At 55.4% G+C, this 27990-nt stretch overlaps 3 protein-coding genes across 14 annotated transcripts in view; 1 reads left to right on the forward strand and 2 right to left on the reverse strand.

The window, feature by feature from the left end:
* Rnf123 (ring finger protein 123) lies at positions 1-27624 on the forward strand. Of its 11 annotated transcripts, none has more exons than XM_052187295.1 (40): positions 16-83; positions 1644-1757; positions 1882-1999; positions 2249-2333; positions 7866-7963; positions 8047-8141; positions 8478-8532; positions 8636-8721; positions 9004-9090; positions 9285-9352; positions 9503-9628; positions 10010-10124; positions 10202-10306; positions 10682-10807; positions 10928-11020; positions 11091-11164; positions 11818-11935; positions 12135-12237; positions 12421-12482; positions 12643-12714; positions 12928-13048; positions 13613-13714; positions 15209-15315; positions 15552-15750; positions 16229-16374; positions 16583-16666; positions 17381-17488; positions 19386-19563; positions 20353-20427; positions 20566-20653; positions 20737-20824; positions 20909-20993; positions 22283-22422; positions 22530-22718; positions 22807-22882; positions 23111-23195; positions 26704-26846; positions 26969-27063; positions 27157-27242; positions 27320-27624. In XM_052187295.1, exons 3-40 carry the CDS (start codon positions 1918-1920, stop codon positions 27438-27440), a joined length of 3966 nt encoding a protein of 1321 aa, XP_052043255.1. In that variant the 5' UTR covers positions 16-83; positions 1644-1757; positions 1882-1917; the 3' UTR covers positions 27441-27624. The 11 variants fall into 11 exon arrangements, with proteins under 11 accessions (XP_052043260.1, XP_052043255.1, XP_052043258.1 ...); XM_052187298.1 differs by lacking the exon at positions 16-83 and adding an exon at positions 87-145; XM_052187294.1 differs by lacking the exon at positions 16-83 and adding an exon at positions 161-285.
* Amigo3 (adhesion molecule with Ig like domain 3) lies at positions 23512-26710 on the reverse strand. The gene has a single exon (XM_052187308.1). The coding sequence runs from the start codon at positions 25900-25902 to the stop codon at positions 24376-24378; it is 1527 nt and encodes a 508-aa protein (XP_052043268.1). The 5' UTR covers positions 25903-26710; the 3' UTR covers positions 23512-24375.
* Positions 27363-27990, reverse strand: part of Gmppb (GDP-mannose pyrophosphorylase B) — a 2695-nt gene continuing 2067 nt past the window's right edge. For both annotated transcript variants that reach the window (XM_052187310.1, XM_052187311.1), the window contains exon 9: positions 27363-27970. In XM_052187310.1, coding sequence (XP_052043270.1) covers positions 27839-27970 — 132 coding nt within the window. In that variant the 3' untranslated portion in view covers positions 27363-27838. The remainder of the gene's footprint in view (positions 27971-27990) is intronic.

Here is a 27990-nt window from a genome sequence, read left to right on the forward strand (position 1 = left end):
TCAGTTGAGTCCCAGCTGTAGGCCATTCAGCCCACACCCCTAGTCCTAGGAACAGCCATTGCCTCTCAGAACTGCCATCCCAGGTAAGCCGAGCAACCCTTCCCGTTGCATCTGGTGTCGGGAGGGGGCGTGCGCGGTGTGACAGGTAGCGAATTTGCTGACAGAAGTGGTCTTTCAGGCTGCATGTGGGTCAGGCCTTCAAGGAGTTGGCACAGGTGGACCTAGGGACCGATTAGAACATAGTCCGTGCTACGGCTAGGCTAGGAAAGGCGGGGATCGAAACAGGTAACCACCTTGGTAGGAGTCGTGGGTGGGTTTTGTGCCAGCAATGGCCTGTTGCGGTCTGTGCATATGCGCGTGCGCGGCGAGAGCGGCGCGCGAGCGGGCACGCGGTTTGGCCCTGGACGGGTGCCGTAGCCGAAAAGCTGGGCGGATGTTGTGAGCCGGTCGCGGAGACTGAGGCCGGGGGTGAGTGAGAGGCGGCCTGGCTAGGAGCCGGGCGGGTCTGGTGACTCCCCTCGAGGCCCCTGGCCGATCCAATGTGACTTTACCGCGGCCTGTGGTATAGGACTCCCAGCCGGCGCTGGCCTGACAGGTCCTATGGAGCTTGGGGCCAAGCAGGGGCGACCTGGGGGAGCATGCGCTGCCCTTGACATGCTTGGCCACCCAGACTTAGTCGGTTCGGTTCCGAGCCTGGATCTCTTAGAAGGGCTGGGCAATAATGAAGTATCAGGGAGACCCGGGGCAGGCGCAGGTTCCGCCTCTAAATCCCCTACACCTGACACCCAGAGTGTGTGTGTCTGGAAGGTTGGCTTCCAGTTCTTACTAACTGTGACTAATAAGTCCTGCAATTGTTCCGATATAAGAGGGACTGGTTGTGGATGTCCATCGAGGGCCCCCGGAGGGCGGCACAGCGGCAGAATCACCTTCCCGAGCCTGGTATGATGCAGGCAGGCAAGGGTTTGTGGCGGGAGCTGAGGGCCCGTTTGGGGTGTGATAAGAGTCAGCTGCAGAAAAAGAAGTGCTGGCTCAGGCAGTGACTAAAAGTCAAGCTCTGGACCGGCGCTCATAGAACTTTCTGGGCCTGGTGATGGCACACCTGTGCCTTGCCATTTAGTACAATCATGTGTGATCGCTGAACTCTCGAAGCTGAACGTTCAGTTTTTAACTGTGTAAACTTAATCACTCTTGGCTCCTGACTACCGTGCGGTGTAGCACACCCCTATAGTGAGACAGGCACCAGGAGCTTAGTGCAGTTACTGTAGCAGCTGCAGCAACAGCATGCTACCTAAGGGATAGACAGCAGTAGGAAGACCAATAGAGTGATCTTGGCTAGGGCGATGTTTGCATACGGTAGAAAGGTTGTGTGTGTGTGTGTGTGTGTGTACAAGAAAGCTAATGAGACTGAAAATAAGAGAGAAAGCTTGGGCTAGGTGTGACATCTCTTACTCTGGGGGAGTATGAGGGACTTGAGGTCACAGGGAACATGGTATAAGGTCTCACCTTTTGAATATGAGCTGAACTCCCTGACCAAGGTGTAAATATCGGAGTTTTTACTCTAGGCCACCTCACCTTGGACATGTTAATCTGATTTCCCCAGAGTTATGGTTCAGCAAACATGCTTTGCACCGGGTCTCCACTAGGTCCTGTATGAGGCACTGAGACAGCCGTGGGACATAGTGTCCCTGACACCAACCTATATCCCATCCAACATCCCTGCGTGGAAAGCTGGGAGCCCTTGCTTCCCACTACCCTAGGTTAGTATGTGTGTGAATATGCACGGTTCAGTCTCACCGGCTCCCAAGCCTTCCTACCGTTGCAAGACTGAGGTCTGTGTGGGCCATAGGCGAGCCTGGAGTAGACACTCTGCATCTGTCTCAGCCTCCAGGACCACTGACTGCCCATGAGTGGTGAAAGATGGCGTCCAAGGGGGCTGGCATGTCTTTCTCCCGAAAGAGCTATAGGCTGACCTCAGATGCTGAGAAGTCCAGAGTCACAGGTAAGGGCTGGCACGGCAGGGAGGATGTGCTTTGTGTTGGGGGAAGGGCCCAGGTCCAGTGAAACATGGGACGTCCCATACCCCTTGTTCCTGTGACCAGCTCTTGGCCGACACCCATAGAAAAGCGCACTCAGCGTGGTTGCTCTTCTGACCCTTGTGGCTGGCCAAAGAGGAACTGTCCGTGGGATCAGTAGAGCCCAAGAGCTGTTCTGACCACCTGCCTCTTCTCTCTTCTGATCTGTGACCCAGGCATTGTGCAAGAGAAACTACTGAGCGACTACCTGTACCGGGTCTTTTCTTCTCCTGACCGTGGGCCCCCTGCAGCCATCAGCAGGTATGATTGGGTGTGTAGCCCCATTCCTCTCTGCTGGGCCTGACCAGCTGCTGGAAACTGCAGTTGTGGAGAAGAGCATGGTGTTGTATTCTCACCCCACTCCTAGCTGTGAGGCCCATGCCTACAGCTGCCCTCCCTCCCTCCCTCTCTCTCTCTCTCTCTCTCTCTCTCTCTCTCTCTCTCTCTCTCTCTCTCTCCAGACAGCAGCAGCTCTTTTGCAGGGAGGTATTCATGAGGGGTCACGTGCCCTTGGCCTCTGTCAGCATCTGGCCTTACATGTAGTTTTCTGTGCCTCCGCTCAGCCCTGGCCCCCTGTAGTCTCTGCCTGACCTTACATAATAGAAACCTCAGTTGAATACATTTATATTTAACCTGCAAAGAAGTTACAAGTAGCAGAAACTTCAAAACAAAGCAAAGCAGCCCTGCAGTGGTGGCACATGCCTTTAATTCCCAGCACTTGGGAGGCAAGAGGCAGGCAGATTTCTGAGTTCGAGGCCAGCCTGGTCTACAGAGTGAGTTCCAGGACAGCCAGGGCTACACAGAGAAACCCTGTCTCAAAAGACCAAAAACAAAACAAAGCAAAGCAAAACTCCTCTTCTGTTGTTAGCTAGATGTGACTTATTTCAGTGTGATCTCTTTATCTCACATTGTACATAATTTAGATTCTATAGTATATAATTCAGACTTTAATAAAAAAGACCTCTGGGGCTGGAGAGATGGCTCAGCAGTTAAGAGCACTGACTGCTCTTCCAGAGGTCCCGAGTTTAAATTCCAGCAACCACATGGTGGCTCACAACCATCCGTGATGAGATCTGATGCCCTCTTCTGGAGTGTCTGAAGACAGCTACAGTGTACCTACATATAATAAATAAATAAATCTTTTTTTTTAAAAAGTGGGGGGAGCCTCAGAACACTTTTGGAAAAAAACGATCTGAGGGGCAGTGGCTCATAACTGGAACCCCAACTCCTGGGCCTGGGAAAGGCTGAAGTTCAAGACTGATCTATACAGGGAGAGAAGAAGCTGTCTAAAACAATGATGACAAAAAGCTTTCTTGCTGTTGTGTAATAATTGAAACAAAGTAAACTACAAGCTTTTTTTAAAAAAATTTTCGAAGTTGCTTTTGAGACTGTAAGACAGGTTGGCCTGCAACTCTCACGTTAGTCCAAGGTACCCTGGAGATCAGAGGTGGCGTGGGAATCGCCTGCCCTGCCTCTGGCCCCTGGGCATTCAGATTGGCATGCCACCTGCTCTAGCACTGTCCCTCCCTCCCTCCCTCCCTCCCTCCTTCCCTCCCTCCCTCCCTCCCTCCCTCTTCTGGTGTGTGTGTGGGGTCTGTGCTTGCCACACAGTTCACTTTTGGGAGTCACAGGACAAGCTGTAGGGAGTGAGCTCAGGTCAGGAACCTTGCTTGGCGAGCACCTTTACCCACTGCGCCATCTTGGTAACTCCACAGCCAGCAGTATTTCAGTCTTTTATTTAGTCTTTGGATACATACGATTTTCAGGTATGTGTGGGGCTTCAAGACAGGGTTTCTCTGTGTGGCCCTGGCTGTCCTATAGAGCAGGCTGGCCACAAACACTGGCCTGCCTCCCTCGCTCTGGGACTAAAGGTGTGCAGGAATACAATATACCTTGATCTCACCCTTCCCCAGGGTTCCCCTTGCACTCCCCTTGGAAAGGCCCAGCTTTTTAAGATAGCAAGTCTTTGTGTGTGTCTCTGTGTGTGTCGGTGTGTGTCTCTGTGTGTCGGTGTGTGTCTCTGTGTGTCAGTGTCTCTGTGTGTCGGTGTATGTCTCTGTGTGTAGGTGTATGTCTCTGGGTGTGTCTGGGTGTGTCTGTGTGTGTCGGTGTGTGTCTCTGTGTGTGTCGGTATGTGTGTGTAAAACATATGGAACAATGAGTGGCATCAATCTAATGAATATATTCCTCATGTTTAAACATTTTTGGAAATTAGAATTATGCTTTTTTAAAAATACTGTATTTATTTTTATCTTACGTACATTGGTGTTTTGCTTCCATGTATGTCTGTGTGAGGGTGTCAGATCCCCTGGAACTGGTGTGACAGTTGTGAACTGCCATGTGGGAATTGAACCCGGGTCCTCTGGAAGAACAGTCAGTGCTCCCAGCCACTGAGCCAGCTCTCCAGCCCCAGAAATTAGAATTCTTTTTCTCCTCCTCCTTCTCCTTCTCTTCCTCCTCCTCCTCCTCCTCCTCCTCCTCCTCCTCCTCCTCCTCCTCCTCCTCCTCCTCCTCCTCTTCTTCTTCTTCTTCTTCTTCTTCTTCTTTTTTTGAGGCAGGGTCTCACTATATATGGCTGTCTGTCTTGGAACTTACTATGTAGACCAGGTTGACCCTGAATTCACAAAGATCTGCCGGCCTCTGCCTAGTTTTAAATTTTTATTTTTATCACCATGCTTATTTCATGAATATTTCCCATCGTATGAATTGATTTTGGTGGTTATCTTTTAGGGCCAGTGTTCTGCTGTGGCCCATACCACTGTGCACACTTTAGGGGCTCCTTTGCTTGTGTAAATGTGGTATGAGGGTGCCAGGGCTGGCTAAACTATTTGACTTGCAACTGCTTTTTTTCAAAAAGGGGAGGGGGGCTAGAGAGATGGCTCAGAGGTTAAAAGCACTGACTGCTCTTCCAGAGGTCCTGAGTTCAATTCCCAGCAGCCACATGGTGGCTCACAACCATCTGAAATGGGATCGAATGCCCTCTTCTGGTATGTCTAAAGAATAGTGTACTCACATACGTAAAAAAATTGTTTTAAATGATTTTGGTGGGCAGTGGTAGCACATACTTTTAATCCCAGCAGTCAGCAGGCAGAAGAAGTCATATCTCTGTAAGTTTTAGGCCAGCCTGGTTTACAAGGTGAGTTCCAGGGCAGCAAGGGCTACACAGAGAAACCCTGTCTTGAGAAAGAAAAAACAAAGTGACTTTGCTATATAGTGCAGGCTGGTCCCAAATTGATAAGCTTCTTACCTTAGCTCCCCTGGTGATGGAAATCCAGGTACCATGTTTATTCTGCAAGCTCTTTTGAGGCTATTGCCAACTTAATCTGTCTGTGGGATCACATAGGGTTTTTTCTCCTGTGGTGTTCCCTGGATCATGTAGCTGTTTTATAGTTCACAATCTCTACTCTTTGGGAGGTCCCCAAAGACAGCCATATTGCTTGTTCTGTTTAAGTAGCAGAGTGGTCAGCCTGCTCTGGAGGGCTCCTGTCCACCCTCATCCCTACCACCTCACCCCCTACCTCCCCACCCCCATCAAATTCTGGCTTCTTCTCAGAGCCATCTGATTCCTACCCGATGTGACCACTAGCAAATGCTACTGCTATTGCTGTGGCCACGAGGAGGCAGGGCCATCAGTCACTGGTTGTGGAGATGTAGGATTCTAGGCCAGAACCTGGGAAATCCCAGAAAGGGCAGTGCCTCCCTCCGTGGGGGCATCTCAGAGCAGCTGCCCACCGCTGTGTATTATGTGCTGCTGGCCGAGGCTCAGCACACCGCTCCTCAGTCATAGGCCTGCAAGAATGGCTTTCGAGGAAGCTTCCTTTAGCCTTTGGACTACTGGGGTATTCAGAGAGAGGGTTGCCTTCAGCCTTCCTCGATACTGGCTGGGTAATGGTATTGCTGACTCCTGACTTCAGCCTGGGGTTCCACAGGGGTGAGGAGGGGGCTTTGCACAATCTACCTCCAGCAGCTTGGGTTCAGTCCTGTCTCACGGCAGGAAAGCATGCGGTCCATGAACTTGAGGATGAACTACCTTGTCGGAGCTGGTGTTGTGGTCTTTATAACCCTTCCAGAGCCTGCTGGCTTTAGGCAGATGAGTAGAACAGGTACTGAGATTAGAGGGAGAACAGGTGCTCGTAGTCTATGAACTGGATCCAGATGAGCGCTGGACCCTGCTCTGCCAAGTCCTGCTGCTCCTTAATACTGCCTGCTATTCTTAGGAGCTGAGGTCAATGTCCCCCCCCCTCCCCCTCCTCTCTCCTTCCCCCTCCCCCCTCTCCATCCCCCTCGCTCTCCTTCTCTTTTGCCTTTTCTCTTTCCCTCTCCTTCCTCCTCCCCTCCACCCCCACATCTTGTATAGCCCAGTTAGGCCCCAAACTTGCACTTTTTTCCTGCCTCAGCCTCCCAAGTGCTGGGATTAAAGGTGTGTGCAACCGTGCCCAGCCTGATAGGCCCGTTTTATTCAGTGCTTGAGTGCTGAGAGGATTAGGAAGCTACCCAGACAAACATGCCTAGCCCTTTTGGCTTTGACTGCAAAAGATTGTGGGTAGATGGGCCATGCATTCTGCTGGCCACCCAAAGACAGGCAGGTTTAGGATAGAGCCAGCCTCTCCAGGGCTGGGCCCTTCGTACTGCCAGATTGTGTCCGATCAGCCTAGACTCCCCTGACTGAGCATCTTGCTGCCAAAGAACCACGGGTTTAGGGTTGAGGACTAGATTAGGTAATCCTGGTGCTGGCCAACTTGGTAGCTGGCATTCCTCCAAGCCTTATCTCCTGCCTCAGTTTCTCACCCAGAATCAGTACACGTCTGAGAGAAGATAGGTTATGAACTGCATGGGCAGCGCATGCTGTGGGCTGCAGGGGCAGCGCATGCTGTTCCCTGGAATCTTCACATCTCCACTCGCAGCTCTCTTGTTGTTTTGTTTGTTTACAGATAAGGGGTTAAGACTTGTTAAGGGTTAAGGGTTAAGGGTGCTGTGAGCTTGCGCCCGGGCGTGTGCACACACTCACTTTAGGGAGTGAAGGAGGACAGAGTGCAAGCAGAGGCCGGAGGGAACGTTGACTGTCAGCCCCACTCCCCGCCTCGGGCAGTGCCCTCTTTTTGCTTGAGCGTTTGCTGTTTTGAAGGGTCTCCTAAGCCTGGAATTTACTAAGTAGACCAGTCAGCTCCCCAGTAAGACCCAGATGTCCACCTGCCTCCTCCACCCCATACTGAGATTATGCACACAGGCCATCAAGTCCAACTTTTTTTTTTTTTTAACATGGGTTCTTTGGATGGAACTCTGGGCCAGGCAGTGGTGGTGCACACCTTTAATCCCAGTACTCTGAGAGGCAGAGGCAAGCGGATTTCTGAGTTCGAGGCCAGCCTGATCTACAGAGTGAGTTCTAGGACATCCAGGGCTACACAGAGAAACCCTGTCTCAAAAAAACAACAACAAAAAAATCATTTATGTTATGTATGTTGAGTACACTGTAGCTGTCTTTAGACACACCGGAAAAGGGCATCAGATCCCATTACAGATGGTTGAGCTACCATGTGCTTGCTTTCTGGGAATTGAACTCGGGACCTCTGGAAGAGCAGTCAGTGCTCTTAACGGCTGAGCTGTCTCTCCAGTCCTGGAAATCATTTTGCCATTGGGGGTCACCACATGAGGAACTATATCAAAGGGCCATAGTGTTAGGGAGGCTGGGACCGCTGCTCCGGAGCTTTAAGCAGCCATCCTCAATGTTCAGGGAGATGGGTGATGGGGACGGGACTTACTGCTGGCTGATCTCAAGGACTGGTGGGCCCCCAGCATCCTCTCGCTCCCTAGGAAACCGCTGAACTTCCATAATCTGCCAGAGCACGTGGACCAGCTGCTACAGGTGGACAGTGAGGACGGCGAGAGCCAGGGTATGAGGCGTTCTCGGGAGCGGGGTGAGGGGTGTGCTGTCAGACCCTCTGCCATCCCTGACTTCCCACATCTCTCTTCCCAGGACAAGTGGAAGGCCGTCTTGGCCCATCTACTGTGGTCCTAGACCACACAGGAGGCTTTGAGGGGCTTCTCCTGGTGGACGATGACCTCCTGGGGGTGAGTGGAGATGTGGGGGGGGGGTGCAGCTCAGCTCTTTGTGATACAGCCCGTCCTCTATGCTCATCCTGATGGAGGCGGCCAGACACCCATCTTGACTCCAAGCAGTGGTGTCAGCCCTTAACACCCCTGACAGAGTCACTACCTCAAAACCCTTTCAGCAAAGCCCAGAGTCCCATCATGCCTGTCCCAGAAGCTCTGGACATGGATACAGTTTCTTCTGCCTCAACCAGGCACAGTGCTGTGTTGCCCATGACAAACTTGTGCCACCAGTGCTAATACAGCTAGGGACAGCCTGTGTGCCTGGAGAGAAATACCACATTTTTCTCCATTCAGGTGATTGGACACAGCAACTTTGGCACTATCCGTTCTACCACATGTGTATACAAAGGTGAGCTCACCCCACTGAGGCTCAGGGAGTTAGGAAGAGACTGAGGCAAGCAGCAGCCTCGCTCACCCGCTGGGCCTGACCTGCCTGCCGCTGCTCTCTGTAGGGAAGTGGGTCTACGAGGTGCTCATCTCCTCCCAGGGCCTCATGCAGATCGGCTGGTGTACCATCAACTGCCGCTTTAATCAGGAGGTACACAAGGAGGGGAGGGGCTCTCCCAAAGAGGGTCTTCTGCTGCAGGCACCCTCGGAGCAGGAACAGCCCCAGAACCACTCAGGAGCCTGCCTGACCTGAGGGTGGAATGTGGGCCTGGGTACTCCAGGGCACCTAGTATACAACCCTCCTTCCTTCTGGCTCCTTTGCAAAAATGTCACACCCCTTCTCTAGAGCCATGAGGGTACCCTGTTAGTAACTGGTGGATTCTGGCCCTCCCTCACCCCTCTCCCCGAGACCTCACAAGCAGTCCCTTTCTAGGAAGGGGTTGGAGACACACATAACTCCTACGCCTATGACGGGAACAGAGTGCGCAAGTGGAACGTGACCACAACAAATTACGGCAAGGTGAGGGCCAGCCTCATAAGCATCCCTAGGGTGTTGTCTGGAGCCACGGGCTAACCATGGACAATTTAGGTACCAGGGAAGAGTCAGAGGTTTGGAGACGCCTGTGCCCTTCCTGTGTGGTCCTAGAAATGCAACTGGGATGCGGATCAGGCAGCTGTGCTTCTGTATGTCTGTAAGGCTTCCTTTCGTGACAGGCATGGGCAGCGGGGGACATTGTGAGCTGCCTGATTGATCTGGATGATGGCACTCTGTCCTTTTGCCTGTGAGTCTCCTCTCTCTGTCTGCAGACCCAGCCAGACTGCCCCAGTTTCCTGCTCCCTCTAAGAGAACCAGGCCAAGTTCAGTAGACCAAGGTGGGCAGTCGTCCCCTTCGAGCCCTTCGAGCTTACCCACCCACCTTTTCCTCCCCCAGGAATGGAGTGTCACTGGGCACCGCCTTCGAGAACCTTTCCAGGGGCCTAGGAATGGCGTACTTCCCAGCCATCAGCTTGTCGTTCAAGGAGTCTGTGGCCTTCAACTTTGGCAGCCGTCCTTTGCGATATCATTTTGGGAAGGTGGCAGAGGGTGGCTTGGCATGTAGGATAAGGGTCTCCATACCCCAGCAGCACCGTGGGCTGGTGGCAGGCCTAGTTGCTGCAATACACAAGTACACACGACACAGCTTAGTTAGGTTGGCCCAAGGACAAAAGTCCTTTTAATGTGGGTGCCATTAGCTGTCTCCATTGAGCAGGTAAGCATGAAATGATAAAGGACTTTTCCCCTCCAGAGCCCCTCTCCACCAGGTGGAGAATTGTGATGCAGACAGGGGTGCCCTGCAGCTTACACCTCTGATTGAGCTCTGGTTAGGGGGAAGGGGAGAAGGAATGGAGCCGTGCGTCTGAGCCTCAGGTTGGGCATGGCTGGCTTAACTCAGTAGCACCTACCCAGTGGCGGGCTTCCGGCCCCTACAGGACCCTCCGTTTGCTGACCTGGTCCGGGCACAGAAGCTGCTGGGCTGCTTCCAGGCAGTGCTAAGTGTGGAGCTGGACCCTGTGGTGAGCTGGGGTCTGGGCTAAGAGAGCTGGGGTCTCACCCTAGCCTACCTCCCCTCATTCTTTCTCCCGCCCAACAGGAAGGGCGGCTGGTGGAGACAGATTGTTCTGAGTGGCAGCTGCGAGGGCAGCCCACTGTCCTCCTCACGCTGGCCCACATCTTCCAGCACTTCGCACCACTGCTGGTGAGGAGACAGCAGGGAAGGGAAGAGGGGACATGCTAGATGTGTCTGTGGTACATGCCTGCATCTGCCAGGGTCTCGGGTATTCAGGTACATGAGACCCAGTATGTTACCTGCCAGGGTTCTGTCTAACCACAGCCCTCAGACCCTAAGAACAGCATCCTGGGAAGGAAGGGTCGTGATGTCACAGGCTGAGGAAAGAAAGCCCTAGAGAGATTATTGGCCAGGAGCCCCTCTGGTCCCTCAGTCAGACTCTGGAAGGGGCTCAGCTAGAAGGACTCAATACTTGTGTCTGAGGCCTGCTTCTTCAACACAAGAGGAGGTCTCCTGAGTGGAACAGGAGACCACAACTTTACTAGTGCCTGCCCTTTGCTGCAGCGCAAAGTATACCTAGTGGAGGCTGTGCTGATGGGCTTCCTGCTGGGCATCGTGGAGAAGGGCACCCCTGAGCAGGCGCAGTCTGTGGTACACCAGATCTTGGACCTCTTGTGGCTCTTCATGGAGGTAAGATTTCTGACTCCAGGCTCAGGCCAGGCTGTCAGACTCCATCATGGTATGGTAAGGGAGGTATGGTAGAGTCTTTGAAAAGGTCCCCATCATGGCTGCCCTAGCATCTCTTCCCAGGACTATGAGGTACAGGATTGCCTCAAGCAGTTGATGATGTCTCTGCTACGTCTCTACCGATTCTCGCCCATTGTTCCAGACCTGGGTCTACAGGTGGGAGCATCTGTCCGTACCCTGGCCCCCTGAGCCTCACCTGCCTATTCTGAGCATCCCTTCTCCACAGATCCACTACCTGCGCCTCACTATGTCCATCCTGAGACACGAGAAGTCCCGCAAGTTCCTGCTTAGCAATGTCCTGTATCCTGCTTCCGGGCAGACCTGCCATGTAGTACCTCCTAACATCAGCAGAGGGCAGTATTGATCAGGCCAGGGGTTTTGAGAAAGGCTCAGAAGCCCAGAGCTGAGTCCCAATCCCTTTACCCAGCAGAGAGGCAGAAGGGAGGAGGGGCAGCTGCCTGGCTGCCGCCTTGCTGCCCAGACACGGCTATTCTTCACTGTGACTGGAGGCGTGGGAAGGCCCCGTAGCCTCTCTTCAGCCCATTTGTGTGCCACAGACAAGGCCTTCTTTGAAGAGGCAGCCTTCCTCTTCCCCAGTGTTGTGAGCTGTCTTGAGAAAGGCTAGCTGACAGGAGACCTCAGCAGAAACCATCTTAATCTGGTCTCTTAAGCTTCTAGTAGGCAGAAACCAGTGGAAACCTAGGAACCGAAGCCGGGCCTGAGTTAGCGCCATCTGTGCCATTGACAAGCTGTTATCACACGCTTGCTGGGAATGGGGTTAGTTTGATGACCATAGATCTTTCTTAATGTTCACAATCTAAGAGACAGTTGCATGGTGAAATCAGTGCCTCTAATGGTGGGAGAGCTGTGGTGGGTATCGAGGTGGGCTTCTGCCAGGGGCTCACGTGTAGCAGGTTCTTTGGAGAACCAAGTTCTTCCTTGACAACCACCAGTTTTGACATGCTCCGGTCCGTGGTCTTCTTTTATATTAAGAGCCCCCTGCGTGTGGAGGAAGCTGGCCTGAAGGAACTCATTCCCACCACCTGGTGGCCCCATCGCTCCAGCAGGGAGGTGGGCAGACCTGGAGTGGGACAGGAGCCAGCGTAGTGAGGGCCTGCCCAGGGTACCTGGGCATCTGGCACCAGGCACCTGAGGCCTCTTCTGCCCTGGTTCTTGAAGTCCTTGGGGTGAAAAGCCTTGTGTGTGAAGTAGTCCTGGGTACGTCAGTCCCTAGGAAACCCCGCTCTCTCCCATTCTCTGCCCTCTGTAGGACAGAGACGGTCGGGAAGCACAGGAGGAGGAGACCGCCGAGGAGCGGCAGAGGAGGCGAGCCTACGAGCGTGGGTGCCAAAGACTCAAGAAACGCATTGAAGGTCAGCCCCTGCCTCAGGCCTTGGGTAGGGATGGGGTTTGTGTGCGTGCGTATACAGAAGAGGAACAGTTGGTGGTGACCATACTTAGGGTAGGCTCCGGGTGCCCTGGTGCTGGAGGTCTGACAACAGTTCTGCCGGCACCATTCCTGAGAGCCTAAGGGCTGTATTCCCCACCCCATCCAGTGGTGGAAGAGCTGCAGGTCCAGATCCTGAAGCTACTGTTGGACAATAAAGATGACAATGGGGTAAGTGACCTGGGACGCCTGTGTGGGTCTGCGGCTTGGAGGTATGCTATTTTGGACACTGACCCCAGATAACAGGGCCAGTTTATGTCCATCTGGTAGGGCGCAGGGTAAGGCGTAGAGCCCTCAGCTCAGCACAGCCCTGTTTTCCCCTCCCTTGAAGGGTGAAGCTTCTAGGTACATCTTTCTGACAAAATTCCGAAAGTTCCTGCAGGAGAATGCCAGTGGCCGGGGGGTAGGTATCCTCCCGGGTGGCCCCTGGGGGTTCCTGGCTGTGTTGCAGGGGCAGCATGCTGGGCATCTGGCATGGCTGCCTGCCACACAGCTGTCTCACCTGCCTCTGTCCTCTGCCCCCTTCCCTCCTGGGGTCCTAGGGCACGGCCCTGGATGAGGAGTGCACTGGGCTCTGGGCTGGCACCGAAACATGTTCTCTGTCCTGTGCCCCTAGAACACGCCCGTGCTCTGCCCCCCTGAGTATATGGTGTGCTTCCTCCACCGGCTGGTGTCCGCCTTGCGCTTCTACTGGGATGAGTACAGAGCTTCCAACCCCCGCGCTTCCTTCAGTGAGGGTGAGTATCAGCAGGCCCAGGTTGGCAAGGCTGGATTGAAGCAGCCTGGGGCAGCCCCTGGGGTTGTAGAGAGCTGAGCTGGGTGTGTGGGCTATTGGGCCTTCTGCCCAGTTACGTCCATTCGGGAGCCCCACACTCTGGGCCTTGGGTCTCCGCTGTCTGACCGCCTCCAAACACTCCTGCCCACGACGGGCATCGTTCCTCAGACCTGGCGCCCAGACCTCTGTGCAGTCCTTTGTACAGCTGCCATGACTGGGTGACTGGGGCTCCTGTGTTTGGGGCAGACCCCAGGGGTCAGCAGGAGACAGGATGTGCACTCTGGGTTGGGGCATACCTCATGGTTTGTCCTTCTGTTCTCTTGAGTAACCAGCTGCCAAGAATTCCCTCCATCCCAAGTTCTACAGTTGTTGGCATTAACCTAAAACAGCAAGGAGTAGGGGAGACAAGGAGGCCTGGGTTCTGGCCTGCTGTCCGCTTGGGCTTGTGGACAGCCAAGGTCAGAAGGCTCGAGGAGAGGCTATGACTGGGGAGTCCCGCTGAGCCTCCCTCCCCCACTCCTTGCAGAGGCTTATATCCCACCCCAGATCTTCTATAACGGCAAGGTGGACTACTTCGACCTTCAGCGCCTCGGGGGCCTCCTCTCACACCTTCGGAAGACCCTTAAAGGTGAGTGGAGGCTGGGGAGGAGCAGTCTGAGTTGACTGTGCTGGGGTGCTGAGCCACCCTGTGTCCACCAGGAGGCACCCAAGGCTTAACTGTTCAGACTGGGTGACCTGCTAGGCTGTATCTGATCTCTGGTTTAGCCAGCAGTGCCTTCCCTCGCCACAAGAGACAGACTAGAGGCGCACTGATGGAATGGGTATCTTGGCACAGGACTAGGATCCTGGTGGGAGGTGCACAGTGCTGTCTGAGCCCCCTCACTGGTGAATACAGTTCATTTCCAGTGCAAAGGGCCTCTGGTGCTGTGAACCCAAGGGCAAGAATGCCAAATATAGGCAGATTGGGGTGGCACACACTGTTAATCCCAGCACTCTGGAGGGTAGAGGCAGGAGGTCTCCATTAGTTCAAGGCCAACCTGGTCTACATAGTGAGTTCCAGGCCAGCCAGGACTATATAGTGAGACCCTTACTTTAAAAAGCAACACACAGGGTGTGAGAGCTGGCTCAGCAATTGTGAGGACTTGCTGCTTTTGCAGAGGCCTGGGTTTGCTCCCCCCTCCCACATAGCAGCTCACAGTGATCTGTAGCTGCAGTGTCAGGGAAGCCAGCACCTTCTTCTGATCTCTGTGGCACATTAGGCATGCATCGGGGCATGTACAGAAAACACTCCTGCAAGTAAAAATAAGTCTAAAAACATCTAAAAATTGGCAACAACTGATTTCTGAAGCAGCCCGCAGTGGGCCACACACAGGCCGGGGGGTGAAGTCTGAGGCAGGAACCTGGGGGGTGAGTGAGGCCAGTCTGAGGGCTTTACAGGCTGCACGGGAGGTGCAGACCCTCCAGGGACAGCTTGGAGGGCCTGATTGAGGTTGGGGAGTCAAGTAGAGTCTATGTTACGAGAAGCCCCCTCTGACTGCTGCAGTGAGGAGGACGGCCTGCAGGGGAACAGTTGAGGGGGTACAGTCATCCAGCTGATGGAGGGTAGGGGCCTGTGCCAGGGAAGCAGGGGTGGTAAGCACTGGATAGCCCGGATTGCGCTAGAGGTTAGTGACTGGGTGTTGTAAAGGGCAAGGGGCTGCCGGAGGCTGGGATGGCAGTTCGGTGTGTTGGAGATGCCTACAAACTCAGCGAGAAGCAAAGTCCAAGCTATGTGGGTGTTTGGGGAGTCTGCAGAGTGAGGCAGGCAGGGCTCTACGCAGCCTGTGACCTTGTGTATGGAACACTTAGGAAGTGAGTCCTGGGGCTGGAAGTGACAGGAAGCTCTAGATGTGCCCTGGGCTGCTCTAAGGAGCCTTGCCTCCTGCTGCTAATTGCAGCTATAGGAGGGGCCCCCTGAGCTGTAGACAGAAGGCTGGGTTGCAGTAAGAGGGGAAAAGGGTAGGGAGGCCCAGTGGGAGGAAGCTGTGCAAGCTCCCCCGCCCAGCCTGCCTGTGCTGTCACCACTCAGAACCATTCCTCCTGTGCCATTGGCCTAAGCCTCCTATCCTGCCATGTCTCTCAGATGACCTTGCTTCCAAAGCCAATATCGTGATTGACCCCCTGGAGCTCCAGGCGGCCACCATGGACGACCTGGACGAGGATGATGAGCCGGCCCCCGCAGCGGCCCAGGTGTGCCAGCAAGGACAGGCAGAGGCTTCCCATGGGCTTTTCCTTCATCTTATGGGCAGGGGTATGACACAGGTCCAGCTTCTCTCCAAGAACCTTCTCACCAGGGAAGCTCTCTGGCTACAGGTGGCGGCATGACCCGCCCTGTCCCGTCCCCCAGCCCTGTGCATCGAGAGAGTTCTATGTAGGCCCTAGTCTTGGAAGCCAGATTAGCTTCTGACCCCCTTTCTCCACCACAGCGTCCCATACAAGCCCTGGCCATAGGAGGGGCCCTGCCCCTGCCCCGGCCAGGCTGGCTCAGTTCTCCAACCCTGGGCAGAGCCAACCGCTTCCTTAGCACAGCAGCTGTGAGCCTCATGACCCCTCGGCGACTTCTGAGCACCATGGAGAAAGTAAAAGTGCGCTCGCTGAATGTGGAACAGAGGACTCGTGAGGACAGTAGGTGCTGGGCAGATCTGCGGAGGGACCGTCTGCTGGGTGCAACCCTTTATCTCTGGCAAAGCCCAATTACCCCTCTCCTCCTCCCACTCCCTACCACCTTGAGGTCTGGCCACATCTCAAGGGCACAGGAAGCACAGTCTGAAGATATGAAATCAATACTACAAAAATAGGTCCTGATGCTGCAGGGCGTTGCCCTGCACCCCACCCTCTTTTGACCCATTCTCCCTGAAGCTCCCCTCCTGGACAAGGAAAAGAGAGGGAATTCCCTCTTCTCCTGGGAGTCCCAGGAGCTTGTCTATTTAAGAGAAAACCGAGGCTGGGTGTGGCAGTGCTGCCTTTAATCCGAGCCCTAGTAAAACAGAGGTAGTCAGGTCTCTGTGAGTTTAAGGTCAGCCCGGTCACATAGTGAGACTGTCTCAAACCAACCACAACCAAACACCAGAGCCTGCCTCTCATTCGGTATTCCGCTCCCCAGTTGAGGGCAGCCACTGGAATGAGGGCCTGCTGTTGGGGAGGCCCCCTGAGGAGCCTGAGCAGCCGCTTACGGAGAACTCGCTGTTGGAAGTCCTGGACGGCACAGTCATGATGTATAATCTCAGCGTGCACCAGCAGCTGGGCAAGGTGTGCACTGTCAGTCTGTTCCTGGTCGGGTGTGTGAATACTTCCACACTTGCCCGGGGAGGCGCTGGCGCCTGGCCCTGCCCTACACTGCATTTGTAGGAAGAGACCCGATTTTGGGAACTTTGTGGGTTGGGTGCAGACTAGGTGTTTGAAAGCCTGGTTAAGGTACTGAAGGGTCACCCTGGATATGTGGCGTTCAATACTCTAGATGGTGGGTGTGTCGGATGATGTCAGCGAGTATGCAATGGCCCTGAGAGACACAGAGGACAAGCTGCGTCGGTGCCCAAAGAGGGTAAGGCCGGGACCAGCAGGTAGGTGACGGGACGGAAGTGTTGCATGGGAACAGTATACTTGGGGGGTCCTAAGTATACTTGAAGGGATGTTGGGGCATCTCACAAAGGAAATCTGGTCTTGGGGTTGCCCCAGCATTTTCCCTTGTCCCTGCCCCGACTACACTGAGTGTTAAGAGCAAGGCTGGCTAAGGGGCCTGTATGACCTGAGCAGCTACGTCCGGTGCCAAGGTTCCCCCACCCTGCCCACTAAGTGCTCATGCAAACCCATCATCCTCCCTCGTTAATAATGGATGGACCCTGAGTGCCTCCCTCACCACTGAGTCAGCAGGAAGCAGGCCGTCTCTCGCAGTCCCGGGAGCCCCTCTGCCACAGCATGCCTAGCCTGGGCTGAGTCTCCCTAACAGCCTTCTGTTCCCATCCTCACCAAAGCCTTGGGCCTAGCCAGCTGTTGATGTTGCAGTCTCACCCTGTGTCCTGGACGCTCACACCAGCTCACAGACCCCTCACTCTTACAACCCGAGGGGCTGACCAGGGCCCTGCTCTAGGGCTGGCTAAGGGTCAGTGCTGGTCAGCACTGGCAGAAATGAGTTTGGAAAGCAGAGCCCCACCCCTAATCTGCCTTGGGCACTAGGAGAGCCTGCACCAGATGGTCTGGTGAGAGAGATGGACGTGAGGCCATTCTCTGATTGTCTTTCTTCTCCTTGGGGGGTCAGAGGAAGGATATCCTTGCAGAGTTGACCAAGAGCCAGAAGGTTTTCTCAGAAAAGCTGGACCACCTGAGCCGCAGGCTTGCCTGGGTCCACGCCACTGTCTACTCACAGGTGAGCTGCATGGCCCTCTCCAGCATGCCCCAGCTTCAGCCTCTGTGTTTGACTGCTGGCCAGGCACAGTTGCACCAGGACCCTTAAGGACCCCTGCCTTCCTCACACACACAGAGAGAGAGAGAGAGAGAGAGAGAGAGAGAGAGAGAGAGAGAGAGAGAGAGAGAGCACTCAGGCATTGACCACTCAGCCCATACCCTATGGTCTTTGCCCTCCCTGAACCTGACTTTCTCTGATCTGCTCCTGGCTGACTCACCTGCCACCTCTTGAGTCTCTGGCCGCTTCTCTCTGTCCTCCACCTGCTCATTCATTCAGTAAAGGCAGGCGTATGTATCCAGGTGCTACCCCATGTGAGCCGTCATGTGGATGCTGGGAATCAAACACGGGTCCTCTGAAAGAGTAGCAAGTCCTCTTAACCACCGAGGCACCTCTATCCTGGTTCTCCATGTCTTCCGCATCGTTGTTGGCCGCGGTTGACCACTTTGGGCAACATCAATCACATACCAATATTACGCCAACAACCCAGGAAGGGACATGTCTCTGATTGTGTCCTTAATTTTTTTCACCAATATAGTAGTTTTCATTTTGTATCCTACAACTTCACAGAATTTGTTTCTAATTCTCTGTGTGTGTGAGAGACCTTTGGGATTTCTAAACATAAGACAGTGTCTGTGAACAGTGGCTTTTCTCTTCCATCCTCATTTGGACGCCTTGTAGATGGTTTTTATGCCTAATTTTCCTGGCTGTGATTCCCCAATGCTATGTGTTAGTGGCACAGACATCTTTGTCTTATTCGGAATCTCAGACCAATAGTGTCTCCGGCCCCTGCCTCCTGGGTGTGATGTGAGAGGCAGGCTTTCCCTAGGCAGCTCCCATCCTGCTGACCTTCCTCTTCCTGCCCCTCCCTCCCTCCCTCCCCCGCCTGTTATTACTGCGTGGTGAGTGCTTTCCTGGACCACAGCTGCCCACAGCACTTCCCCCCTTTGCTGGCTTAGCTTCCTCCCTTCCCCCACTCGTGGTCGAGCAAGGCTCCTTCACCTCTCACAGATTGTCTGCCCTGTCCCCAGCCTCAGGGCCCCTAGGCTGCACCTCTTGTCCCGCCCAGGCTCCTCCTCCTCGTCCCGGGTCTGTGGTGGTGATGTCCCACTGCCCACGTGTGGGCCCAGGCCCAGGCTCATTCCTCATTCCTTTGTTCGTTTTTTCCGGTCCTGGGATTGGGAGCACCTCAGAGAGCTGTGTTGAGTGCACACCACACACCGTGACTGTGAGCTGGGCGTGGCACTTTCTCGTGTCCTGTGCCCCTTCACATAACCCTGATAGAGACTCTGAGAGCCACACTGCAGGAACAGGGCCTTTTTCATGGCTGCCCTCCCTTTCCCACCAGCTGCCTTTTGCCACACAGACTCCTGGGTAGCACGCGCAGGGGCCTCGTGCAGCTCAGGGTGCCGAGGTATGAGGTACTCCCTCCTCTGAACACCAGTCCTGATTCTCTGCTCCATGACCTTCAGCTTCAGAAATGTGGGCACCATTCTTGGTGTGTGGGCCTCGCAGCCTGTCAACAGTTCCCTAGCCCTGACACCCAGTGCTTTCCTCTGCTGTCTCAGGCCTGGACAGTGTCACGCCTCCCTCACAGCTCGTTCCTGCCTCTCTACAGTCCTTCTATACTGATACTCTCCAAGTTCCCATGAACTTGTAGAGATAAGTGGGAAAGTCTCATCACCTTTCGTCACGGGTTCTCACTTGGGCCGTAGTGAGCACTGGCTGGGTCCATCTCTCCACCTCAGGCTCACCGCTCACACTCCTGCAGTTCAGATCTCAGTTGTGATGCTTATCCCAGCTTGGCCTGCCTGCATTCCCGTGACCCTCTCAGTAAACACATCCTTTGTGCCTCCTGCAGGAGAAAATGCTGGATATCTACTGGTTATTGCGTGTGTGCCTGCGGACCATCGAGCATGGGGATCGCACGGGGTCTCTCTTTGCCTTCATGCCCGAGTTCTACCTAAGTGTGGCTATCAACAGCTACAGCGCCCTTAAGAATTACTTTGGCCCTGTGCACAGCATGGAGGAGCTCCCAGGTGATGGACCATTCCTGATTTGGGGAGTGGGGGGTACAGAAAGAGACCTGCAGGCTGAATCTGGCAAGCCCAGTTCGTTGTCATGACTCAACTGCGCACGCACATCAAACTTTTCTACCGCATTAGCGCCTGCAGGCTTAGAAGCAGCACCGAGATGCCCCAAGGGCAGTGACTGGGTGGGGCCAGCTCTTTCCTTTGCTGGTGCTGCAGATGGCTGCTGTGGCCTCACAGCCAGCTGGCCAGCCCCTCACTCTGCTGCTCTGGTACTGCCACAGAGCGCCAGTGAGACAGGCATAGTAGCTGGTCTTTGCAGCAAGAGGGAGGCTTGCTGGGGCTCAGTAAGCGCCTTTGTTTGTTAAGATCACTGATCCAGCCAGGCCTAGTGGTGCGGCTTCAGAGCAGGCTGTAAGCTGGCAGACCCCTCCCTCATCTTGCGCCTGGCCCAGTCCTTAGTATTACTTTACTTCTGTCTTTGAAGACCGAGCTACGGGAACCAAGGGGACCAAGGGACTTTGACTCTTGAGCTACCTGGGCTCGTTCCAGAATGAGTTAGAGCCCAGGTCAGGCTCTGGTTCGGATCTGAGCACTCCCCGCAGTGGATCTATGCCTTAATCCCCTTCCCAAATGCCATTGTATTGTATCGCCTTGCCCTAAGTCCTCAGATGCTAACATGGGTCCAGACTAGCTCCACAGACAGCTCTGCAACACAAGCCCGCCCTCCCTGACAAAGGACACGCCTTCTCCAGAACCCTTATTTCTGGTCGCAGTCTTCACTGCCCTCTTTTGCAGGCTATGAAGAGACCCTGACGCGCTTAGCTGCCATCCTCGCCAAACACTTCGCTGACCCTCGGATAGTAGGCACTGGTGAGATGTCTCCCAGAGGGCCTTGGGAATGGGGGTGGGATGGCGTGGCTGGAAAGCTGTTTTCTACCTAAATGGTGGCCATGTGGGCATTAGGCTTGGGGTTCTCAGCCCTTGCTGAAGCATAGCATATCCTGACAGACATTCGAGACTCACTGATGCAGGCCCTGGCCAGCTATGTGTGCTATCCACACTCACTGCGGGCTGTGGAGCGGATCCCTGAGGAGCAGTAAGTAGCTTGGGGATGCGTACCCCCCCTCTAAAGCACCACGCCCAGCCTCACCCAGTCCCTGCCATCCCTTCCCTTCATAGGCGCATCGCCATGGTGAGGAACCTGTTGGCCCCCTATGAGCAACGGCCCTGGGCCCAGACCAACTGGATCCTGGTGCGGCTTTGGCGGGTAAGCCTGACCTGAGGGGAGTAGCTAAGGCCGGCTGGAAGGAAACGCCACCCTGCCCCTCTGACTCTGCTGTTTCACTCCTAGGGCTGCGGGTTTGGGTATCGCTACACACGGCTGCCACATCTGCTGAAAACCAAGCCAGAGGATGCCAATTTGCCCAGCCTCCAAAGTGAGTGTTCAGGTTAGACCAGCCCTGGTGCGGCCCCAGAGAGGCTGGGAGCCCTTTCCTGCTTCCTCAGCATCTTTGAGTCTCCTGCTTCTCCAGGCCTCCCACCCCGGCTTGTGTCAGACTCCTAACCTTCCCCTCGGGCTCCCATTTTCCCTCCCACCCAGCCCTGGGCTGCTCCGGGATATCTTTTGTTCCCTGTAGTGAAGGGTTGGTAATGAAAGGGCCCCTCCCCTCCGGCTTGGCTTGGTGGAAGCTTGTGTGTGTGGGGGGGACACACTCCATCTCCCTCCTGCCCCCTCCACCTGCGTCCTCACTCCCAGCCATAGCCCTGAAGTGTATCTGCATTTTTTGTTATCTTCTGGCCTTGGACCCTTGACTCAAGAGGGGGCACAAGCTAGAAACTGATCAGGACCCAGAGGGGGGCTGGCTTTCAAAGTCTCCTTAGCTCAGGAGCCCTCATCTGGCCTGGACCATACCTTGGCTGTGCGGCTTGCAGAGAGGGCTTGCCACACTCCCTTCCTTGCTCACCAGCCTCTCTGGCTTTGCAGCCAGCGTCTCAGTCTCTGGATGTTCCCAGAGGCCAAAAGCCTTGTGCAGATTCACACAGCAAGTCCTTCCTTGATAAATACCTTCACCTGGACTCTAGAGTGGAACTGAGCTGCAAGTGGGGAGGGCCAGTGGCCCGATACACCAGTGGCCGAATACACCAGTGGGCCAGATACACCAGTGGGCCAGATACACCAGGGGGCCCGATATACCAGTGGGCCGATACACCCCTGTGTGAGGATACACCCCTGTGTGCAGGAACTATTGATTTGCATCGAAGGGCTGCAGAGGTCTGTCGGGCCAGCTGCAGCTGAGAGCTCTGGTTACTGCTGCCCTTCCAGCCCAGACTTGGCGCTCAGCACTGAGCCAAGTGCCAAGGCCAGGCCAAGGGCAGCAGAGGACAGCAGAGCACAGCCTGGGCTCCTCATGAAGCTGGCCTCGGCACTAGTGGGGACAGTTTAAGTTGTCTTGTCTGTATCTGACCTCTGCCCAACAGGCATGTGATTCAGAACTTGCTTCAATCAGGCGACAGATCTCTGGCCTTGGGGAAGGATGGTATTGGAAACACCTGCAGCCTGTGGCTTGCCCAGCAAGAGGGAGACAGACTTGCTCCTAAAAACTCGCGAGCAGTGCTGTGCTGTTCCTCTGCCTTTGTCATCTTTTTGTTCTTAAAGCAGTGGTCAGGAGGACAGGCAGGAGTCCTGTCTGGGAGTCCCTGGTGACACTGCTTCCTCTGCCCCCAGAGCCCTGCCCTTCAACCTTGCTGCAGCAGCACATGGCAGACCTACTGCGACAAGGTTCTGATGTGGCACCAAGCTTCCTCAACAGCGTCCTTAACCAGCTCAATTGGGCCTTCTCTGAGTTCATCGGCATGATCCAGGAGGTGGGCTGTGGTGGGCCTCGGTGTGTTGGGAAGGGGTGGGCAGAGACCAAGGCTCACCAGTGTGCCAAGGCCTCTGACTGCTCCCTGGCTACCTGTTGGTGGTTTAGATTCAACAGGCCGCTGAGCGCCTGGAGCGGAACTTTGTGGACAGCCGGCAGCTCAAGGTCTGTGCCACCTGCTTTGACCTGTCAGTCAGCTTGTTGCGTGTCTTGGAGATGACCATCACTCTGGTACCTGAAATATTCCTTGACTGGTCCCGCCCTACCTCTGAGATGCTGCTTCGGCGTCTGGCACAGGTGTGTCCATTGGACAAGGCGGGTAGGACCCCGGGGGTATCTCAGGTGGTGCGCTTGCCCATCCACCAATAGGCTTCTGCCCTCCCAGCTGCTGAACCAGGTGCTGAACCGGGTGACAGCTGAGAGGAACCTGTTTGATCGTGTAGTGACCCTACGGCTACCTGGTAAGGATCTAGCTGCCCCACGCTTCAGCACATGCAGGCCTTAGCTGCTCTGCCAGGACCAGGCTAGATGTCCCTTCAGTCCCAGGACAGCCATCCGTGCTGGGCACTCCTTGCCTCAGCTCGCCTTAAGTACGGACAATAGTGGGAAAGCTCAGTGGTGTCAGCCGGGCCTGAAGCTGTGCCGCAGAACCACCGCATGAGTGGCTCATGTCCCTTCCCTCCCCTTAGGGCTGGAGAGTGTGGACCACTACCCTATCCTGGTGGCAGTGACCGGCATCCTGGTACGCCTCCTGGTGCACGGTCCAGCCTCAGAGTGAGTGTTGGGACTGTTGGCTTTCATGGGAACTTGGTGTGCACGTTGAGGAGGGGCTGGTGGGGCGGAGACTCGGGGTACCTGTGTCCTTGTCTCAACGTGAACTTCAGAATCTAGTTTGGGACACTGAGGCAAAGAATAGCTGGGGATGTGTCAACAGCAACTGCTGTGGCTGGGTAGGAGGGCTTAGCTTTCAGCCACGCCTCTCGCAGGGGCAGAAATCCCCAGACTTGGGAGATGTGCTAGTCTCTGAGGGTCAGGCCATCCTGTGGGATCTGGAGCAGAGGACACAGCTACCCGTCTGGGAAGGCCCAGCAATGAGCATGTACCACTTTATTATAAAACGCCTCAGCAACCATCTCGGACAGAGCTGCCAGCTCGTCATAGGAGAGGCACTGCCCGTCTTCTATCCCCCCTGCAGTGGGGTGCCCTGGGCATGAACTGAGGGCTCTGATTAGCCATTGGGTTGAGAGGAGTGCCAGCCCTTGAGAGGCCTCCTGCTCTCCAGAGACACCATGGTCAGTCACCATCTGTGCTTCTTCCTGCTGGATCCTGAGCCTGAGAGACTGGCTCTGCCTGTAGCCGACGACAGCAGGGCTGTCTGCAGGAGTGTCCTGTGGAGGTGTGCAGACCCACCGGACACACAGGGAGCGGCAAAGCTTTGAGAGGCTGGATGGCAGGAGACGGGTCCTCTTACAGTAGAGGGAGGGCTCATTTCCTCCTTCCACCTCACAGTGGGAGCTGGATCTTCTGAGCTGCCGTCTCCCTCCTTGGGCAGGGAGGGAAAGGGGCTATGCTCGCTCACATGCTCGCCTCTTCTGTACCACACCCCGACATCTGCATTAACTCCTGGGGTGGTCCCAGGACTCTGATGCAAGGGCTTTTACCAAATTGGCTTGGTCTGTAATCTTAACGGGACATTTGGTCCCTCTGAGGTCCTAGGGGAGGCAGGCTCTAGTAGTTGGAGGCCTTGTCCTGAGCTAGGCAGAGCAAGAAGCAAGTGAGGGGGTTTCGACCCCTTTACCAGTGTGTGGAACTGTTACAGTAAGGTCAAGGCTCACATGCAGTTGTGGGACCAGGCACAGTGCGTCCCACCAGCGTGTCAGCTCTTTACTGCAGCTGCAAACAGGGCAAGCAGCAGGAGGCCTGTGGCCCGAGTGGTGACCCCCCCCCCGGCAGTCTAGCTCATCATGAGACCCTCTGAGCCTGTGGAACTGGCTGACTCAGAGCCGGCCTTGAGTGGCAAGCCCACAGGGTGGCACAGATCGAAGTCTTCAGCAACTGCTAGCTGCACACGGCCATTGAGGCCCTTCTTGCCCGGCTCCAGGAAGACCACATGCTTGTGGACACTGGCCTTGCGGCTGGGCACATCTGGCGGTGGCGTGCTGAGCACCGAGGACTGTGCGCTCAGCTCCTGGAGTGGACTGGATGCCCGCGGCCAGCAGCGGTTGCGGCAGGCCCGTCGACAACAGCGACAGCAGCCACGACAGGGTGGTGCAAACAAGTAGAGCAACACCAGTACTAGGCCCACAATACAGCCCAGCAGCGTGGTGAAGCCCGTGTTGAAAGCCTCTGGCTCGGGGCGAGCCTTTTGTACACTCACATTGTACTCAAGCGTCTGGTTGTGGTGCAGGCGGGGCCCGCTTGCCAGGCACACAAAGATGCCCTCATGCTGTTCTTGTACCCTGCCTATGGCTAAGCTGCCATCAGCCAACACAGCGATGCTGCCGTCCTGCGAGCCCGGCGCCACAAGCAGCTCGTTTTTCGGGGAAACCCAGGCCACCTGTGCAGCAGGCACACTGGTGTTGCAGGAAAGCCGCAGGGACTGGCCCTCCTGCGTGTGCAGCTGTTCCTCAGGCAGCTCTGGGCCGGGAGCTGTGGCCGCTGAGCAGTTCTTGAAGACCCGGCTGTGCTCGAAGAAGCGCACCCGGGATTCCGACACCTTAAAGATCAAGCATGTGTACTCACGTTCAAAATCGTGCAGAGCGCTCAGGCCCCGCTGGTGCCAGCGCTGGAGAAGGCGGTAGAGGCTGCAGTCACAGGGCAGGGGGTTGTTGTGCAGGTAGAGCCTATTCTTGAGATAAGTTGGCAGTGCAGCCAGCTCAGGGATGGAGATATGCTTCAGCCAGTTGGAGGAGAGGTCTAGAGTACGCAGGCGGGTTAGCCCCAGCCCGTGCAAGTGGTTGAAGGAAAAGGAGGAGAGCTCATTGCAGCTGAGGTAGAGGTGGCTGAGCATACGCAGGCCCTGGAAGGCGTCCAGGTCTAGGTGCACCAGGCGGTTATTGAACAGAAGTAACTTCTCCAGCTCCTCCAGTCCGTCTAGGTCATGGGTGTGGAGTGCCCTCAGCATATTAGATGATAGATCAAGTGTCCTCAGGCCGCTGGCATTGGTGAACGCACCGTGGCCCAGGACAGCCAACTTATTGTAGCCCAGGTGCAAGGCCCGCAGCCGGGAGAGGGGCGCTAACCACCCCGGGTGCAGGCGTTTGAGTGCATTGTGGCTCAGATCGAGTTCCGCAGCAGTGGCAGGCAGTGCTACCGGCAGGTCCTGTAACCCACGACCCGCACAGCTCAACACATCGGCAGCACAGATGCATTTATTGGGGCAGTTGTGGGGAGCAGGAGGCAGAACACCCTCCAAATCTGAAGTGCTTGATCCAGGACCCAACATGCACAGTAGCACACCTGACAGGACCAGCCAGGCCATGGCAGTGACCACCAGGGAAGAGATGGGGACAGCTCAGCGCGGGTCAACAGCTCCGAGACTCACCTACTTCTACACAGGCTTGCTGATTGCGGTTCCCTGTGGCCCATGGCTTGAGAGGCACAACGCTGGCCCCACCTGCCCAGCCGGCTTCTCCTGCTCTTCTGGTCTGGACTTGTGAGGCGTGGCCGCAGCCTTCCTTCCAGCTCCCGCTAGCTTCTCCAAGAGCTTTCTGACTGGATTCTAAGTACTAGCTAGGAAATGACTGCTCAGGGGCGGGGACCCAAGTTCCCATTGGCTCCCACTGTGAAGGGGCGGAGCAGCCATATCTCCTGGCACTTGAGAAGCACTTGTGGCCACCAGAGGGCCCCAGTGTCCCAGTTTGCTTGGCTGGAAGCCTGACTCCCCCCCTGAAGAGTAAAAGGACTTAGGGGAGACTGTCTTCAGTCCTTGAAGGACTGGCGTGTAATGGGTTAGGAGGAGTCCTCACCACTCCCCTTAGATTTACTTTTTGGTGACGGCTCACGCAGAAGTTATGAGGGTGGTTTTCCTCCTATTCTGGGGATCAGACTCAAGCTGTCATATTTGGTAGCAAGCACCTTTATCCTCTAAGCCATCCACAGCACCCTTCTCTTTAAACTGGTATACAGGTCATGTGGGACGCAGAACTTGAGAGGGTTGGTAAGCAGTAAGGTGGAGAGAATGGAGGCATAACGGGGCCTCTGGACCTCCCCTATCCCCACGTGGAGAAAGTGTTGACACAGCTCAAGCCTTCCTACGACCTGTGCACCCTCCCCTATCTAGGACAGAGCAAGCCACCTCTGTGCTCCTGGCTGACCCCTGTTTCCAGCTTCGCTCTATATGCTATCTCCTGGGGCAGCCAGAGCCCCTAGCACCTGGCACTGCCTCGCCTGCCCCCGACCGGAAGCGCTTCTCTCTACAGAGTTGTAAGTGAAATGGGTGGGTCGGAAGAGTTTCAGGATCAATAGCAAATTCCCTGCCTGGGAGTATTCAGAGGCACTGAGTTCTAGGACTACAGGGGCCCTGATACTACCTACTACTAATCCAGATACGGATTACATCAGTGCTGAGGAGCTGGCCCAGGTGGAACAGATGCTGGCTCACCTGACCGCTGCGTCTGCCCAGGCAGCTGCTGCCTCCCTGGTGAGTGGGGTGGGACAGAGGTGCGTGTTGCTTTAATAATCTGTAAACACCAGGACAGGTGTAAGCATCCCACCCCAACTCTCCACTCTGTAGCCCACCAATGAAGAGGACCTCTGCCCCATCTGCTATGCCCACCCCATCTCTGCTGTGTTCCAGCCTTGTGGTCACAAATCCTGCAAGTAAGTGGGCCCCAGGGACTTGGGGAGGCAAACAGGAACACACAGTAGGGTAGCACTCCTCCCCTGCCCTCCTGTAGAGCCTGCATCAACCAGCACCTGATGAACAACAAGGACTGCTTCTTCTGCAAAGCCACCATTGTCTCTGTAGAGGACTGGGACAAGGCAGCCAACACAAGTGCCACGTCCTCAGCCACCTAGGCCACCCTGGAAGCTCCGCCACCAGCACAGGCCGAGCCCCGTTTGTGAGCTCCTTTGGCCCTGTTTCCCGATCACCCTCGCTCTCACCACTTCCACCCATCTGCCTGTGTGTAGCCTCACTATGGGAGCCTGAGCTTGATGTTGAGTCCAGGCTGCGGTGAGCATTAAATTATTATTCCATACAGCCCTGGCCCAGCTCTTCTTGAGGGAGTGAGGGCTTATGGGTCATGCCCCGCAGGATCCTGTCCATTTCTGTCCCCACCAGAAGGCAGATGTCCAACAGCTTCAGAGTCATCCACTCCTCCCTAGACAGATGGCCCCAAGTCCGGGGCCTTCTGAAGTGCTGAGTCCCACCCTGCCGATGGTCAAGTGGGGGCTCGGCCAGCCCTACACATCCTTCACATGATAATACGAGGTTCTGGCACCGACTCCCCGATAGACTTGTGGGGCAGCACGCTGGCTCCATTGAGGTACAGTTCATCATTAACTATGACATCCTCACCCAGTACCGTTACATTCTCCATGCGCACCTGGGGTGGGGGAGAAGCCT

Source organism: Apodemus sylvaticus, chromosome 7 (assembly GCF_947179515.1).
Source record: "Apodemus sylvaticus chromosome 7, mApoSyl1.1, whole genome shotgun sequence".
NCBI lineage: Eukaryota > Metazoa > Chordata > Mammalia > Rodentia > Muridae > Apodemus > Apodemus sylvaticus.